Raw genomic sequence first — 18,960 nt, 5'->3', positions numbered from 1 at the left:
AGCATTCTCTAACTATGTGTTCTTTTTCTCTAACACATGTATGTAGCTCTTCACGGGTAATAAGAAGCAGCCTGTAATAGTGCCCATGTATGCAGCAGGATTGGTAAGTACAAAAAATGTCTCCACAAATTTATCATTGCTACATTCTGTAAAATTATCTTACCTGGCATAACATGGAAAGTGTATTTTATGGGGCACTTGGTGTGAGAACATTAAATGATTAACTATTAATTTCCTTTTTGATGTCATAAATCCCTTCAAGTCTTGGTTTAAGGACATTTTTCCATATTTCTTAATTAAAGATTCTGTTTTGTTTTAGTTTGAAGATTATTTTTATCCTAGTAGTAATGGTGCTCATAACTATAAATGTACCTTTGGAGGTCTTGCTCTTTCTCTCTTTCTTCCTTTTTTTTTTTTTTTTCTTTCTAAATTTGCTTAAAAGTGGTAGCTGAAATACCTGTGGGCTTAGATATCGTGTGTTTGAGTCCAGTTGTGATAAATTTTAAATGATGCATTAGTGAAGCTATGGATGTATATAAAAGTTTGGGAATACCATATGATAGTAATTGAAAATGAGCCAGGACCCATAACTGGTTCTTAGTTTTTCCCTTAAATTTTTAAATGTGTTCAGTTTTGTTTTTTCACGGAGGCCAGGTAGTCCAGGATAACTGAGGAATTTTCTTTCCGTACCTTATCAAGACTCACACTTTAGATGTGTTTGTGTTTTTGGCATGTCTTTGAGTTATTGGTGAAAAAAATGTTCTGTCTATTAGACAAGATATTTTTATATTTTTTTATCAATAACTTGAAAATAAGGTAAAAATACATGTTTAAGAAAAAATAACTAATTTGGTATGGGATTTAAATTATACAACCCTTTATGTGCATGCAAAAATGAATTTACTGTGAAACTTGACCTTCTTTAATGTATAGACTTTCCCCCTGAATAAGTTCTGATTATTGATAATGAATTGGAATGTTTTACTTCATTTCTATTTTTGTAGTTTTCTTTTAAAGAATTAGACAAAAACTTTTTTTTTTTTTTTAAGATCTTATTTGACAGAGAGATAGAGACCACAAGTAGGCAGCGGTAGGCAGAGGGAGAGGGAAAATAGGCTCTCCACTGAGCAGAGAGCCTGATATGGGGCTCCATCTCAGGATTCCGAGATCATGACCTGAGCCAAAGAGCTGCCCCGGTGCCCAAGACAAAAACTTTTCTGTGCTTCAGCCTTTTAATCAGTTTCCGCTCCTTTATAAATATAAATGTAACTTATCTGATATTTTCAAAACACCATAATTATCCTTATACTTACTTCTGTTGTGGTAAATATAATGGAGAACATTCTTCAACTTTTTGGTTATTTGTATCTCTTTTTTCCTCAAGTAGCAGCATTCTAGAGATTGTTGGTGTTACTGTCACTTCTGAGTAGAAACTATGAATTCAGTTTGTACAAGTTTTCATTCAGCACATTGGGAGCAGTAACCTACTTAATCCTTATGTGTAGGCTCAGCACATTAGCCAGTCCTTTGAATTTTGTGAGGAGTTTGAGACTAATATTTTTGCTTTATTTTCCTACTTTAATTACAATCTTGATTAGTAATAATTTTACCATTTTTATAAGCTTTTAATACCAAAGTTTTAGTAAATACACCTCTCCTACTCCATCTTTATGATAACTTACACTTAGAGACTTACTCTTTTTCATATCTGGTTTCAAATTTTAATTGTAACAGAATTTTTTCCATGGTGCTTCACACAGATGAAGTATTCAGTGTCTTTTGTTCTCATCTGGAGGACTAAGACCTGAAATGATGGCTTAAGTCACTCATTCTTAGACCTTAATATGCATCATAACTGCTTGGAAGACGTGTTAAAACAGAATGCTGGGCACTACCCCGCCCAAGTTTCTTATACAGTAGGGGTGAGGCTGCACAACTGACAAGTTCCCAGGTGGTACAAAAACTACTGATTGGGGACCACTTTGAGAACCACTGATAGAAGGGGTAGTTCATGTTAGAAAAGTCGGCTCAGGCTGGGAATTGCATCGTCTTTATATAAGGATGCACTTGATAGAAAGCCTGTATGATGTATAAGCTCTTAAGTTCGTAATTTATTTTCGTTCAAGCTGCTGGAGTAAAGCCTTTCACAAATGCCATTGTTAAGAATTGAATCTGTAAATTGCTTTAGTTAGCATTTGCCCTATTTTTTGAGAAGGGGGATTGTTCTGAAAACTTGTCCTTAAAAATTTACAGATTCTGACCTTACTGTCGTAACTGCTTTGATATTTTTCCCACAGTAAAGGAAGACTTTAGTTTAGTTTGGTTGATAAATATTCAAGAGTTTATCGAGTATTATTTTTTTAAGATTTTATTTATTTGACAGAGAGAGACTGCAAGTAGGCAGAGTGGCAGGCAGAGGGAGAAGCGGGCTCCCTGCTGAGCAGAGCGCCTGATGTGGGGCTTGATCTCAGGACCCTGGGATCATGACCTGAGCCAAAGGCAGACGCTTAACCAACTGGGCCACCCAAACACACCTTGAATATTATTTTAAAATGTATTAAAGCTTAGCTTTTTTTCAGGCCATTAACTGATGATTACGCATTATTATTAGTATTATTAGTTTGGTAAAGTATTGATACAGAATGTTGGGGTGGTTTTTTTTTCCTTCTTTATTTCTACCTCCACCTTCCTGAATGCCTTCCCTAACACAATGCCTTCTGTTAGATTTATAACACATCTAGAGGAACATGTAACATGTTTTCCCCTCTGAAATGGTTGTGTCTCTGCTTTGCTAATCCCAGAAGCTAAGTATTAAGACTCCCATCCTTTAGTGTAGATAGGATCAAATACTAAGTTTACATTGAAGCATGTAGACATCATCACATTAGATGGCATGTTCTAGAATTCTCGCTTCTCCAAGCACCATCATGGTATAAAGGGTACAAAGGGTGTCCTCTTCTGCAGTTTCAGTGACTGAAACATCACAATATTGTTGGGAGTCTTAGAGCCTTGATATAATCTGTGGTGCTTGCCCTCCCCTTCCCCCGCCATCCCAAATTGCTTATGCTTTTGTGTAGCAGAGATAACTATACAAATCCAAACAAATACAGTTGGGATTCCAAAAGTTCTATTGTAAAACATCTTCCATTACAGTACTAGAAGATCATCTCTAAACAAAATTTAAGTATAGTTCCAGTTCCTCTTTGTCTTTAGTACTTTCCAAATGACTTGGTTTTTTACTTTCTGCTAGACTGACTTTCTCATAAAGTTTGAGTTGAGTTCTCTCCGTCTTCCTCTAATGGCTAAATGCCTTTTTCAGGGTATGTTAGAGCCCACCAAGGAACCACTGAAACCACTCTCTGCTGCAGAAAAAATTGCTTCCATTGGTCAGACAAACACCGTGTCACCAGAAATGAACACATGTACATCTGACCAGTTCCAGGTAAAAATATCTGTACGTGTATTGAACATTTATGCATGTATACACACACATATGTCCAGAAAGACACAGTGTTTCCCATAATATATAACTTTTAGTTTAAAATATTTTAAAAATTGATTTAGAGATGGACATGATTTTGATTACTTAACATCCCTTGCAATACAATAAACAAGCTATCTTTAATTTTCAAAAAAGGCACAATTTGAGAACTGGCTGGTTTTGGGTAAGTTCTTTAAACCTTTCTAGGCCCTAATTTCCTTACCTGTAAAATGAAGAGTTTGAAGCAGGTGTCTATAAAAATCCCTTACAGCCTGAACACTGTATGATCATAATTACTGACACACCAATCTGGTTAAGTACTGATTTTCAAAATAATTGGGAAACACTGCATTTACACCAGCTCTTCAAATCTGCTAATGTGTGTTTTTCTGGAAGCCTGGAAATTTTGTAAAGTAATAAAATTAGGTGTGTTTATTACATCAAAAACTATTGTTTTGAGAGTTTGAATAAAAATATTACTTAAGGTAAAAATGATGTGGCCTTTACAAAACATTATTTGAATTAAGAAAAAAATCTGTCTTTCTTTTACCACCTTGGCACCATTAAGCACAATTTTTTTTTTCAGTTTATTATGAAAGCCACCCCCCCTCACTTTTTTATCTGGGAAAAAATTTGCTTACTCTTCCCACATCAAATTAGAAAACTCAGGTTTTTAGAAGATTAATATTTTATATTAATATTTATATTAATATTAACCACTAATATTTGTATTAATATTTATTGATTAATAATAAAAGTTAAAATATTAATATGTGAACATTGCCATGTTTGTCACTCCTTACCTTCAATATCATCTTCAGTTTTACCTAACACAAAAATGTGTATTTGGACAGTCTTTCCCAAAATGTGTGTTCCATTGAACATTAATCCCCAGAGATGCTCCACTAAAGGAGGGTTCCAAGGGGAAGTAAGTTTGGAAAATTTTTCATATCATATTCTTTAACCACCCTTGGAAATTCTCAGCACACAGTTAAGGACTCTGGAGAATCCTGCAGTGAATAACCTTATTTAATTTTAATTATTTCTTAAATTTACTTGGCCACAGGACCCGTCTCTGCAGGGACCAGAGGAAAAGAGTCATGACACCCAAAGAATTAGTATTTTAAAGAATATGCTTTAGAAAATAATAATACAAAGCAAAGTCCTACCCTTTCACATGTGTTTCAGGGAACATCTAAAATTACTGTGTGCCACTGTGGTTTATACTTGAGCATAGCTTAAACATCCCTTTGAAGTCGATTTATTACTAGCCCTGAAACAGTGGGCAAGGAGGCCTGAGGCATAAAATGCCTGGCCTTGTTGATGGTTGGGCAACAGGCAAGGAGGTTTGGGCACATATGTCTCAGCAGGTAGTCTCTGTCCTTAGTTATCTTTCTTTAATTGCCGGTATATTGTTCTCTGGCTATCAGCTTCCCTCCCAGGTGTGCCCTGCATAAGCAGATTCCAAAATTACTTCTTCCACAGCACCTTCTCACTTCGGCCTTAAGCAAGGTTTTTCTTCCAGCAGTGCTGGGTTGTTAGGATAATAATTTGAACTACCTGGTTCAAACTGCCTGCTCTGTTTACTGAAAATGAAGCCACTTGTTGGTAGTTTTGCTTGCCGACGCCACCTCCTCCTTTTCTCCCCCATCCAAGCACTTCTCTGTGTTACAGCCCCATAAACTTGCTTATTTTGTCAGAGTTAGCTCTCACCTGTCATTTTTGCCCCTAGCTGGCTTATGCAATCTCATAATATTTCATTCTAGTCACACCTCATATTTATTACCTTTCTTACAGAATTTAATTATAAATGACTAGAAGTCTAGATGATTTTAAAAGTGTGTTAATTTAATGGAACATTTAATGGAAATTAATGTGTATTAATTTAATGGAGGTCAGTCATAGCTCCATGGTAGGTGTTTAGCTGCTGCTATCCTTTTACATGTACACACCCACCTCTACATTTGTAATCAAAGGACTACTGTCCCCCTAGTCATAGGCAAGTATAGAAGTTTTCAACAGCATTTAAGTATATCTTACTTTTTTTGCTGGAACATGGAACTTTGATCTCTTGCTAATTATATTAAAAAAAAAAAAAACCTCTTAATCACATCCTTTTGTTCCGTTTAGTGAACACATCTCTCTTGGTTTGTTTTTTTTTTTATATTTTATTTATTTATCAGAGGGGGGGGGGAGAGCGAGCACAGGCAGACAGAATGGCAGGCAGAGGCAGAGGGAGAAGCAGGCTCCCTGCCGAGCAAGGAGCCCGATGTGGGACTCGATCCCAGGACGCTGGGATCATGACCTGAGCCGAAGGCAGCTGCTTAACCAACTGAGCCACCCAGGCGTCCCCACATCTCTCTTGTTAATACACTTAGGTGTAATTTCTTTTTTTTAAGATTTTATTTATTTATTTGACAGAGATCACAAGTAGATGGAGAGGCAGGCAGAGAGGGGGGGCGGGAAGCAGGCTCCCTGCTGAGCAGAGAGCCCGATGTAGGACTCAATCCCAGGACCCTGAGATCATGACCTGAGCTGAAGGCAGCAGTTTAACCCACTGAGCCACCCAGGCGCCCCTAGGTGTAATTTTTAAAAAGTTTATTCTGTACTTTTTTGTGGTAGTTCATGATCCTTACTAGCTTTCACTTTTAGGCTTTTTTGGGAGCCAATGAAAATAATATTTCCCTGTGGAAGTTGTATATGTGCTGCCGAAGCGAGCACGTCCCTGTGGAAGTTGTTATTCAAACTTAGTTGTGAATCACCTTGAGCTTCTTCTCTCAGTCTTCATTCTAACATACAATTAAACTGAACATTTCAGTATTTACATCAGAATTTTGTGCTGAGATGCCTCACCTTCACTAAATTATATGATCTTTGCTTGACTCCTTACCTCTGAGTCAAGTTAAATTATTTTTAAAACATCTCAAATGAATTGTAAGATTCTCTTTATATAAAGCAGTATTTCTTACCACTATTCTTTGGCAGTCAGTGTGTATATTATTTTTACTTTACATTTTGGCCATGCAGTAATACTCTTAAGTCTTTCCACTAGTCATAATATCTCGAGGAAACGGCCATAGACTTTAGTGCTGAAGTTCAGCAAAATGTATCAAGAAAGATCTGGTTTCTTTTGTTGTTTTGTCAACCATACACCAAACCTTGCTTTTATGTTTTTATATTGCCACCACTAACAGTGACTTTCAAACTTAGCATCATTGTTTAATTCTCATTATGACTGCCTGTTTTCTAATCTGTCTGTTCTGTTTCAGTTTGGGTACCCACTGGATTTTTATTATTTCTTCCAAATTAGTTTATACTCATTACTCTAATAACCAGTACATCTCATGTTTAGGAGCTGGATGACTTACTAACCACTGCTCCTGGTGTTTTTTTCAGGATACTTTCACCTGAAAAGAGAGCTTTTGGGCAAAAAGCAGTAGTGATACTTCTTTTGTTTTGTTTTTCAGAAAGCTTTATTCGCTGAATTTCAGGGTCACATCACTCACAGTGCTATTACTGACCTCCCTGGTAAGATCAGTGTGCTAGCCACACTTCAGCCACTGCTGAGTAGTCAGCTCTCTGGCTAGCAGTTACCCAGCTAGTCACTACTTAGCAAATTTCCTCTTGATGTGACTCTTTCATTTGTGAATCAGAATTTTAAAGTTAGAAGAAAGAAAAAAATGATTATGTGGCATTGTGCTCTTTTTTACATCAAGGGAACATATTTGGAAAGGCTAAATAGTAGACCTAAAATCATTAATCAGTAGTACAGCTAGGACTAGAACCCAAGTCTGTGATCTCTAGTCCCCATGGGGGGGGCTTTTTTTTTTTTTTTAATAACCATTCTTTGTCTTTATTCACAAATGATCTGATCATCTACACAGAAAATACCAATGAATTTACAAGAAAAAACAACAGTAATGCCAGTTAGTGAATTTAGCGAAATTTCAGGGTCTCAGATCAATATTAAAAAATGAACCTCTATTTCTATATATATTAAAAACCAGGATTGGAAATTAAAATAAAAAGCACATTATTTACCAAAGCAACAAAACCATGAAATACTTAGGAATAAATCTAAATGTACTTAATTTTTCTCATTTCATTCTTTTTTATTTCAAGTTTTTATTTAAACTCCAGTTAGTTAACATAAAGTGTTTTTGCTCTTTTTTATTAAGACCTTTTCTTCCTTTAGTGCTTTTAGTTGCTGTAGTAATCATTCATACCACACTGTTTGAAGTTGTTTTAAAGATTTTATTTATTTATTTGAGAGAGAGAGAGAGCATGAGAGGGGAGGTCAGAGGGAGAAGTAGACTTCCCATGGAGCTGGGAGCCTGATGTGGGCCTGGGTCGGATCCCAGGACTCCGGGATCATGACCTGAGCCTGAAGGCAGTCACTTGACCAACTGAGCTACCCAGGCAGTCTGAAGTTGTTTTAAAATGCTTCATTCAGTGCTTTCTCTTTAAGTAGCCTTCCTCACCAGTGCCATTTGTTAGCTTATAATTGCTCAGGTCTTCTGTTTTACTTCTGTCTTATTTCCATTAAATGTTGATTCGTGTTTTAGCACCTCATTATTATAATATTGGCTATGTCTTCAAAATGCCATACACCTGTATAAGAATCTAAAATTTCAGCAAATCATGAAATGTTTCTAAGCAACCAGCTACTTGACATCGTTTAGGTAAAACATGTTAATGAAAGAGATTTGCTCCATTTAGCCAGAAATTTTGCTATTGCATAAACCTGGGTGTTACCATCCAGTCAGTAGGACTGAAGGTTTCACTAATCTCTAAGGAGAATAATAGGAGTTGAATCTGTGGGAATACTTAAGAGATTTTTGTTTGTTTTTGAGATCAGCTAAAGAAGATCTTTTCTAAATGTTTATTAGTCTTGTAGGTAGGTTATAAACTAGATTTTCACCAGCATTATTTCTGATTTTATTTGAAATAATTATAGAGTCACAGGAACTTGCAAAGATAGTACAGAGGAGATGCTTTGTAGTCTTCACTAGTTTCTCCCCTTAATTACATCTTAAATTAATTATAGCATAATATCAAAACAAGGGATATGACTTGATTACAATGTGTATATAGCTCTGTGTCATTTTATCATGTGGATAGATTTGTATAACCACCACCACAAGCAAGATACATGACTCTTCACCACCATAAAGAACTGTCTTAACAGCTGTCTCCATCCCCAACTATCCCTAATGCCCTGGCAACCACTAATGTGAGGATTTTGCTTTGTTTATACCTCCCTCTTCAACCTCCAGGCCTGACCTGATTTAGGAAAACTGAATGCATAAAAGTAACATGCCTGTCATTGGTATCCCAGTTATCAAGACAACTATATTATAATGTCATGGGATTAGACTTCAAAAAATAACCAATTCATGCTCCTTTCCTACAGGGAACAAGTCTTTATCTACACACCAAAAAAATGAATGTAAAGTTTTAATAGTACCTACCTTAAAATAAAGCATAGTGGTAAGCGATATCAGAAAAAAAAGAAGACAGCAGCAACATGTTGGTATTGAGAGTCTGTCAGAACACAGGCTATTTCAGTGTTGTCAGCACCACCCTAAAATAAAAGAAGAAAGAAAATCAGAATTCCAAATTTTTCTTATTAAGATTGTTCTTAAAGTAATGGTCATTTTTTAAATGTTTTGTATTTTCCATCTTATATGTATCGTTTGCTCAATTTATCCTTATGTGTCTGGCAGTCAACAAAATTTAAAAACCTAGAATATTCAAATGAGCTCTGAGTATACTTTTTAAATACATTATTTTAAAAACTAAGTTCTGATACTGATTATAAGTAATTGCTAAAGAAGTTGATTTACATTTTTTTTTTTTAATTTCAAATTTAGTTCCTATTTACTGGCCCATAATTTTCTTTGTAATTTGGGAAATTGTGAAGAACCAGAGACCTTGGTCTTTTAAACCTTCTCGTTTTATTTTCAAAGAGACCAACTAAGTTAAGCTACACATGGTCATGCAACTAGTTATTTAGCAATTACCTGGTCTTGAATAACTCAAATCTTATTTTCAGTGTGGTACTTTATCTATTCCATTAGACTGTCCACGGAGAAATTTTAAGTGGCTAGTCATTTAATATAGAGTAGATCACTCTTTAGTGATAAAAGTCTGATTTTTTTTAAATATTTGAATTATAATCTAGCCAATAGTTTAAATCATAACTTGAGAATAGTTTGAAATCTTGATATAGAATCAGTCCATAAAAATCTGAAAATGTAAAGTGAATTCCATTTCTCAAAGATAGTTTTTTGATATCAATAAGCTATATTGTTTGTCAGTTTTTCAGTTTCAGTTTGTGTTCATATTTTTAGGTAATCTTCTGAAATTGTAAATTATCCCTATTTTGTCTTTAGGTACTTTATTGCCTAATGATCTTGCTATAATAGTTTTTGGGGGGTTTTTTGGTTTTTTGTTTTGTTTTGTTTTTTTAAGAATTCTTTATGTTGCTACAGCCTGTACTGATTAATTTTGATTTTTTGGTTTCCAACTCTAGGAGTCTCTACCACCCGTCCAGTTTGACTGGAGTAGCAGTGGCCTTACTAACCCTTTAGATGGTACGTCTCTCCGTAGAGCCTCTAGCACCAGAGCTAGAGTTAAGAAAGCTACAAAGTTCAGACAAACTTCTCTCTGCTGATTTCCTTTTTTGTTTGAACATAACTTCTTATTCTTATCTTTGGAAATTCAGGCTTTCTTTCTGAATAGTAATTGCTCAAAAAAAACAGCTGTTACTATTATTAACAGTAATAATGTCCATAATAAGTAGGTAGCAATAGCTAGGTAAAATTTTAATTTATCTTAAGTCAAAAAAAAAAACATCTTTATTTTTTACAGGTATCTAAGTAGGCGAAATGATATTTTAGGTAGGACCAGTTTACTTGAAATTTGTTTCTGTAGTTTTAATTTATGGAATTTTCTTGGATGCAAAGTCTTGTGGCTAGAGGCTGCTTAAAAAAAGCACAAAGCACAATTATATAACCAAAAACAATGTGCAAATAGATCCATATTTACTGACTAAAAGTAGTTTTCAGATTTAATAATATTTTATAGTGCACTTATTATACAAATGGAAAATGAATGATTTTCATGATCCTTTTCTAAAACTTATCTCAAAATACTAGTAGGTAGTTCCAGAAATAATTGGTTTCTCTCATGGCTTTAAGAGAAAATCCTAAAAAAGGAATAACATCCTAGTAATGTGGGTCTTTAAAATAAATGACACAAAATAGTACTTTTCCAGTGCGTTGACACCACAAATTTTAATTGGACCCTAAAATACAATTATTCTTACTCCTTATACTTCATAAGTTATTTGAGCCATTGTCTAAAACACCTGTCATTCTATCAGCTTTGCCTTAGATGAGGGGTCCTAGGACTTCTGAAAAGCATCCAATTGAATAAGAGTGCTGAAGGAAAGCCTGGATGCACCTTTTGCTGTTGTCTGGTGTCTTGAATATTCAGTCAAATCATCATGCTTTTTATTAACAAACAACTTCTTTAAAACTGTACACTATTTCTGATTACTGTTTCAGAGTTAAAGGGGAACAGTACAGCTTGAGGTTGCACATCAGGGTAGGGCAGTTATGACAGTCCTTACGAATGTTACTTTAAACGAAGTTAATGTATTGGTGCGTGTCCTGAAACTGACAACTTTGTCACTTTTTAAAAATCATTAATTCAGAACCAACATTACTAACATGGAAGACTGATTTGGGCATGTACAGTAATTTACTGTTGGGCTGAGATTAAAGTATTGTTTCCCTTTAACGGGTACACTTTCCCCTTGGTCTTTCTGGTATGGCTTTGAGTTTTGATTGAAAGAACTGAACTCCTAACTAAAACCTTGCTAAGTGTTAAATTTTTTACTTTGTACATGAGAAAATGTACATTGAATTATTAAATTGTTACTTTAGAAATGTCCTTAGTAATGAAAAACTAATACTGTACACATTGTTTTAATGTTGATTTTAAAATATGTAATGACTACTAATTATAACCTGCATGTTCAAGTGTGTGTCTTACCCCTTTTTACACATAACCCCTCCTCCCTTGGCTTACCTTCTGTGTGGCTGCCTACCAACACGGTCACTGAATTTCAAGCTAGTGGAGGTTCCACTCTTCTGAACCTTGATTTCTTTGGGCCCGTGGATGACAGTAGCTCTAGCAGCAGCACCACAATCCCAGGTCAGCAGAGTGTTAAAACCACAATTCTGGTTTAATTACTAAAAGCATGACCACATCACTTGACTTTCCTATAAACAAGGAAACAAGTAGTTGTATTCTCTATATCTAATACTTTTCCTTTATCTATCTATTGTTATTTTCTAGTATCTGACTATAACAAATGACTTCTGTGAAATGTGTTTTAAGGAAAGCTTTCTCAGTGTACCAGTCAGAGCTGAGAGGAGTTTCTAGGAGTAAAGTAGCCCTAATGTCCTTAGACAGTTAAAGGCAGGGTTTTGTTTGGGGGCAAGGGGCTCCTGTAAATGGAAAATGTGTATTTTATATGCTTATTTTTGAAAGCATATTATATAAAGCCATTTGAAAAAAATACAGGTTTAGAGATACAAGAATATTTTAGTATACAAAGATGACTTTACATTGTAGTGCCTGTGGTAACAGAACCTCTAAAATTCTAGCATTCAGTTAGTTGTTTATTAATGCTAAGTGTATAATTAGGTTCCAAAATGTTAAGAGTCTAGCACTTAGTTCTATATAGATCCCACATAGAACTTCTGTAGTTTTTATGTAGCTTTTAAATAGAAAGTATTGTTAGTTTTCCATGGAGAAAAAAGAAATGTTACAGAAGTTAATAAAAAATCATTGCTATGAGATATTAAAAGCTAGAAATTAAAACTTACTGGCGTGCCTGTTAATGTTCAGCCCTGCGAAATTCAGTTTATTGACCAAAGGACTAATGTACTTTGTCGTTTTTTTAACTGAATAAAAGATTAAAATATAATGGCATTTTTATGTTTACATTTTATTTGATATGATTTTAATGAATCCCTGTCATCCCTCCTTGTGATCTGGTAATCATGCCCATTGATCACCAGACAGCTATTGGGGTGCTGTATAGATACTGATCCCCAGAATGCGTAGCAAGGATCCGTTTAGCCCCACTAGCAGCCAGTTACACAGCCAGCCTTGTTCCTGAGAATTTGCTGGTTTTGTCTATTCCGTTTGATATCCTACCACTCACTTCCAGCAGTTCAGGAGCCATGGTGGGAAATGGGGGAGACCAAGAGAGTCAGATAAGGGTGAGCCTGGAACCCAGAACATCCTTCTCTAAAATCTGGTCATGGAAATCTGTTCCTACTCTAAGGAAGTTCCAAGGCCTTTAGGTAGAATGACTGGCTTTCTCAAATCTAATCCCCTGAATAATTTTCATTACTTCGAGGATTTTGCAAGCATATGAAAAAAAACAATCTTATGTCTGGTTTTGACTTCAAAATGATATTTTACTGTTTATTCAAATTACCTTTAAATACATTTGAGCTATGGAATGACCAGGGTGAGCCTAATTAGCTGCTTTTAATTCTAAAGTGGGGGGAAAAGACAACAAAAGTTTATGTATCAGTTTCCTTATTACCTTATTCCCAAGAATGAATTACCAAACTCCATTTTTAATTTGCTCTCAGATTTGTTTTGTCATGAACTGTATTATAATTTACATGAGTTCACTGCTTTTGGACACCTAAAACCTGGTTTAAATTTAATTCTTGATTACATTTCAAACTCAGTTAAGAACATAAAGAAATACAGAAATTACATGATAACTAGGCTCAGTATACACAGCTTCAAGAAGAGCAAGTGGTTTCAGAAACTTAGAGCTGTAATGGAAGTGAAATTAGCATGCTGAAATGCAGTCCTCATTACTTTGAAACCTTTAAGTATTTTTGTTCCATATTTTCATTAATATGCTCTAGCTGCTGTATAAACTTGATTACTATAAATTTGCTTTGGCTTCTTTTTATTGCTATTGGGTTTTGTTAAAACTTACCATCAACCTACAGGTATCAACACCTTTCTCAGTATTCCATTTTACCACTTGCTTGCACTTTTTCCGACTTGTTTCTGGGAAAGTCATTTTGTCTTAGCTTGCGGTTATTTATTTATTTTGTGTGTGAGACTTAGGAGGTTGGCATAGAACTTGGTTGGCTAGCTTTAGTTATGTAACTAAACTATACCTCATTAAGGTTCTGTAAAAAACAAAAACAAGCAGACTCTTCCATTAAAAAAAAAATTACTCTCCAATTATTAGTGTAGACTAAGTAGTTATCCCTTTTTGAAAAATATAGTCATGGCACTTTCCTGGGTTTTTTGTCTTGGTTTGGTTTGACTTGGTTTTTGTGTGATGGTGGTGGTTTTGTTTTGGGCAAGGGGGGATTGGGTTTTTTGTTGTCTTTTTTCTCTTTTTTTTTTTAATCTCCCACTTTATTCTTTGACAGCCAAGTGGCCAGTATTTTACAAACCCGACCAAATTTTTACTACCACTTTTCTGTTGGCAGTCAGAATACAGTTGTTTATTCTGCATTATGTATTAGACATCAGCTTCAATATTGTGGTTACTTGGAATCTAATCTTTTTCGCAGTGGAGGAAGGAGGTACTTTGGGTTCATTTGGTCCCCTACAGGTATCTACAATTTTTTTAGGTTTTAATTGAAACTTACATCCTTACAGAGATACAAAGAAAGGGCCTCATTAAGTATTTTTTGAAACCGTACCTTAATGAAATATTAAGAACTTGGGAGAGTCAACAAACATTTTCTATAGCCTTCCTCCCCTTGTTGGACATGATAACTGTGGAAGCTGCTTTTGCTTGTTTGATTTCTGTAAACATCTGAGATCTGCATTTACATCTGCCACTCATCTGCAAAGCTGGTTAATAGAAGGCAGTTCGTGATTTTTTTTTCTTAACCTTAAAATATCTTAAAAGGAGGAAAATTAATAACACTAGTATTTACATTTATAATTTTCTCTGCTGATTTTCAGAACTTTTTTAGAAATAATAAGTAAAAATTAATTAAACTAATAAGACATTCTCCTCTTATAATCTGCATTTCTGCTATAATCTGAAACTACTAAACGTTTTACCTCAGGTAATTTGCTGGTACCATAGAGAGTAAGGTGTTTTTTTTTTTAATTTTTTTTTAATTTTATTTATTTATTTGACAGAGAGAGATCACAAGTAGGCAGAGAGGCAGGCAGAGAGAGAGAGAGGAGGAAGCAGGCTCCCTGCTGAGCAGAGAGCCCGATGCAGGACTCGATCCCGGGACCCTGAGATCATGACCTGAGCCGAAGGCAGCAGCTTAACCCACTGAGCCACCCAGGTGCCCCAAGGGATTTTTTTTTTTTTAATCTGAGTCTCTATTATCCAAACTTGAGCTTGAGTTGAAAATATTTATTGTTCTTTTGACTGTTTTTGTAGTCAGTTATTTAATATAAATCTATATTCTTTGGAAATGTAAAAATGTATATTTTAGTGAAGTCAGATCTAAGAGACTCAGCTTCATTTTGAATTCCTTAAAACCAGGTCAAATATGAAATCAAAGAAATAAACCTTTGAGACAGTTTTCATTTTGTCTAAAAGTAGTGCTTTTTATTAGTTTTTCTGGGAATATTTTACCCTCCCTACTTCTGACCTGAAGAAAGAACAATGTGGTACGTAATTTATCTTTAGTAATAATTTTGACACTGAGTAATAGTTTATGTCCTCCGGTGGTCAGAATATATTTAACCAAGTCATTTACTGTATTTGAGACTTCAGACTAGCTCCTAAATCTTTCAGTATGGAAAAAAGTATAATGGATGTAAAATTGTTAAAGAGGTGTAGAAGGGGAGAAAATTCCAAAAATGAAGTTAATCAGTCCATTTAAACCTTGAGGTACCTGTAACAAATCATGTGTGCTTTCTATAAAACACTGATAACTTTCATATCACTAATAATCCCAAATTCAGTTTTCTACAGCAGGTAGAAATTGTAGAAGTATTTGCATATCTACTACATAAATGTTAGATGAATTAAGGCTGTATTTAATACCTAAGTGAGATTTTTAAAGTATTTTCCTACTTTTTAAATATTCTGAAAGTTGGAATCTATAATTTAAAAAATAAATGCAACATTAGTCTAAAGACATGTCATGCTCCTAAAAGACTCAGATGTTTACAGAATGAGTGCCTTTTGCATCTTGGATCGTGGCTGATGAGTAACGCAGTGCAGCTTGCCCTCACTGACTGTCGTTTTATACTATAAGGTGTGGATCCAGAGTTGTATGAGTTAACAACTTCTAAGCTGGAAATCTCCACCTCAAGCCTCAAAGTGACTGATGCATTTGCAAGACTCATGTCCACAGTAGAGAAGACAAGCACATCTACCAGGTAAACAGCTAGTGTTCATTATACCCTAAATTTTGAATTTAGGAAAGCAAGTAAGTTGACAGTATTTCAATATAGTGTATTAAAACGCACTTTCTATTTATCAGATGATCCCTAATTCCAAAAAAGTTATCAAATTATGTTTAATTATGGACTTTATTAGAGCAGAGCTATTTCGTAAGAAGCTGGAAAGGGCTGCAGATGTGGTTTTTTCTTTTTACCCTCCCACCCTCGGCCAAAGTTTGTTGAGAAGAATTCTGATGAAGTATTGAGATCATAAGCCATTTTAGAAACTGTCCCTCTTTCCCTTCCTAACCACTGAGATGATGATCACTTTCACACTCCCGATCACTTAGGCTAAACTTTCTACCCCTGAGCTAAGCTGGAGTAGGTGAGGCAATGGCCACTCTTATTTTCTGCATTTTTGCTGATGTGCAGCACCTCTGGGATGTGAAGCCTTGCTTAGCCAAGCTTTCTGGGAGGCCCCTCAGGGACATGGCCTTTAGAAAAGCAGTATTGGAACCAAACGGAAGGAATGTCACTTGGGCCCTGTGCTCAGGATTCAGGAAGCCTTTAGTTTTACGTAATTTAGCACCGAACAGTAAGCCATTGCTTAGACATGTTAGCTATAAGAATAGGCCAGTTCCTCAGAAGAAGTAGTCATTGGGAACCGGAGACCACTACTGTTGGAGCAAATACTGGCTGATAGGAGCACCAGCTTCGCTGTTCCAAATGCATTGTTCATCAGCATTTTCAAGTGGACATATTTACCTGCTAGTGGCCCACTTTGGCAGAAGTATTATAGCCCTTACTCCTCAACAAATAAACTCTATGTCAGATTCAGATTTATCTTTTGAAGCAGTTCTTCTGTAGAAAAACAACCATTTTAAAAAAAACAAAAAAACTTTTTTCCTTATAAATTATAAATGCTTACCAGGCTTCAAACTGTAGTTTGAATTATCCCATTGCCTTTCAAACTGTATTGTGTGCTTAAATATCCATTCATTCAACATATATGTATTATTAATAATATTTATAATTATAAAAGAGGCATTTTATGTATTTTACAATTGTGGATACTCTTAACTTCTCCCTAGAATAATTTACAGAATGCACACACCACAGATTCTCTTATTTTCATTGCTCCCATGTCTTTGGGGTAAAGCCTCCTCTTAAGTGAACCTATTTGTAAATGAATCCTCTGTGGATTCTCTTTGCTCACTTTATAATTTTTTCTCTCAAATTTTTTCTCAAATTGAAGTTCTCAAAGTTCTCGTCCATTTGTTCTATATATGTTAGCCAAAAGCTAACATTTGACTTAAAAAATACTGATGCTTTTATTGTTTGGGCTTTTTTCCCCTGTCATTTTTAGGGCAGCCTTCTCTAAGGACAGTACTACTGTTTCATTACCCTTGTCCTTCTGCAGTGTCACTGAATGAACTATGGTAGAGTTTCCAAAGTCCCATGATGAGAATTCAGTCTTTGTGCCATTAGGAGGAGCTCTATACCGCATTGTTAGCTTGCTTGCTCTCCCAACTGTAACTCATCCTTGAAACATCCCAAGTACACCAGGGAACTTGAACAACTCCTATCACTTTAAGAAATTATTTTCATTGTTTCCCTTATTCCATACTACTACAGAATGAACTAGAACCATTGTGTGTATCCTAAGGTGAGTGTTATAACTGCACCAAATTGCTCTCTAGTATCTGTCCAGCTTCGTGTTTAAAACATAACAAATGGGGGGGGGGGATGAGTTGCCAACTCATTTCAATTATTTGAAAATGGTAAGAAATGCAAATTTTCACAAGCCTTTACAATTACTGTAAAGTGTACCCATGAATGATTCTCAGTTGCACCGGTAAGAGAAAGGCAGATGGCAGGCATCGTTTCAGAAAATGTCAGTGTCTTTGTTTGTTTGTTTGTTTTTTACATCGTTCTGTTTTTGGTTTTGAATGGAATAAACTACAGAAAGTAAAGCTCAGCAAAATCTTCTTGACAACTGACAACACACAGAAGGTAGAGTGATGTAGGGTACTGCAAGGTTAAGAAACCAAGGTGTAAGTAGAGGAAGTTGACGGGTAATAGCATACTCTTTTCCAAGTGCCTTTGCTGCATATGTAGGAAGACATGCATGAGCTCATCTCTTTCCGTACACAGCCTGTTAAAAGTAACTTCTCACTTTTTAAAGAAATGCACGTTCTTAGTTTTAAAATAGTTCCTTCTACTTGCTTTACCTTTTCTAGTATAGAGAAAAATAACTTCCTTAATCAGTGGGTGACCACCTAGTTAGTAGTGGTAGATCTTGAACTCAAGTTTATACAAGCCTAAGGACTAGTTGCCAAAAGAGATACATATGTTTTTTGTCTTTTTTTTTTTAACCTTTTAATTTTGACCTTTGACCTTTTAATTGGCTAACATACATAGTCCACATAATGTAAAATCCACCCTTCTCAAGTGTACAGTTGGGTGATTTTTAGTACATTGATAGCATTGCACAACCATTACCACTAATTTCCAGAACATTTTTATCACCCTCAGTGGAAACTCCATACTCATTAATTAGCAGTTACTCCCTTTTCTGTCAGTTTTCCCAGGCATCCTGACATCTACTAATCTGCCTTCTGTCTCTAGGAATTTGTCTGTTCTGGCTATTTCCTGTAAATGGAATCATTTGTCCCTGGCTTCTTTCTCTTAGTGTGTTTTCAAGTTTGGCCATGTTATTGTGTGTATCAGTTTTATTCATTCCTTTTTACAACTGTATAATATTCCTTTGTGTGATTATACCACGTTTTACTTATCCATTAATCAGTTGATGGATACTTGGGTTGTATTCACTTTTTGACTATTATGACTAATGCTGCTATGAGCATTCATGTACAGGTTCTTGTGTGGACAAATGCTTTCCATTTTCTTGGGAGTGAAACCACCAGGTCATATGGTAACAGTGTTGAACTTTTTGAACAACTGCTGAACTGTTTTTCAAAGTAGTGCCACCATTTTACATTCATACATACTCATTATATATTCTTACATATGTCAAGGATTCTTGTTTCTCCACA

General features: G+C 35.3%; 2 protein-coding genes across 6 annotated transcripts in view; one reads left to right on the top strand and one right to left on the bottom strand.

Annotated features, from left to right (window-relative positions):
- Positions 1-18,960, top strand: part of AFTPH (aftiphilin) — a 63,794-nt gene that overhangs the window by 40,471 nt on the left and 4,363 nt on the right. For 2 of the 4 annotated variants that reach the window (XM_082746644.1, XM_082746643.1), the window contains exons 5-9: positions 47-103; positions 3,320-3,442; positions 10,017-10,077; positions 11,621-11,704; positions 15,778-15,901. In XM_082746644.1, coding sequence (XP_082602770.1) covers positions 47-103; positions 3,320-3,442; positions 10,017-10,077; positions 11,621-11,704; positions 15,778-15,901 — 449 coding nt within the window. The remainder of the gene's footprint in view (positions 1-46; positions 104-3,319; positions 3,443-10,016; positions 10,078-11,620; positions 11,705-15,777; positions 15,902-18,960) is intronic. The other 2 variants (XM_082746646.1, XM_082746645.1) reach the window with 1 other exon arrangement.
- The window catches only part of LOC309872475 (uncharacterized protein), a 42,696-nt gene continuing 31,450 nt past the window's right edge, over positions 7,715-18,960 (bottom strand). Inside the window, exons 4-5 of one of the 2 annotated variants that reach the window (XM_082746711.1) lie at positions 8,953-9,065; positions 7,715-8,104 (exon numbers count right to left, since the gene is read on the bottom strand). In XM_082746711.1, coding sequence (XP_082602837.1) covers positions 9,041-9,065 — 25 coding nt within the window. In that variant the 3' untranslated portion in view covers positions 7,715-8,104; positions 8,953-9,040. The other variant, XR_014315880.1, reaches the window with a different exon arrangement.

The sequence above is a fragment of the Mustela nivalis genome (assembly GCF_964662115.1).
Source record: "Mustela nivalis genome assembly, chromosome: 8".
In the NCBI taxonomy this organism is placed as follows: Eukaryota; Metazoa; Chordata; class Mammalia; order Carnivora; family Mustelidae; genus Mustela; species Mustela nivalis.
Note: the sequence above shows the minus strand (reverse complement) of the source record. Positions and strands in the feature narration are given on the sequence as shown.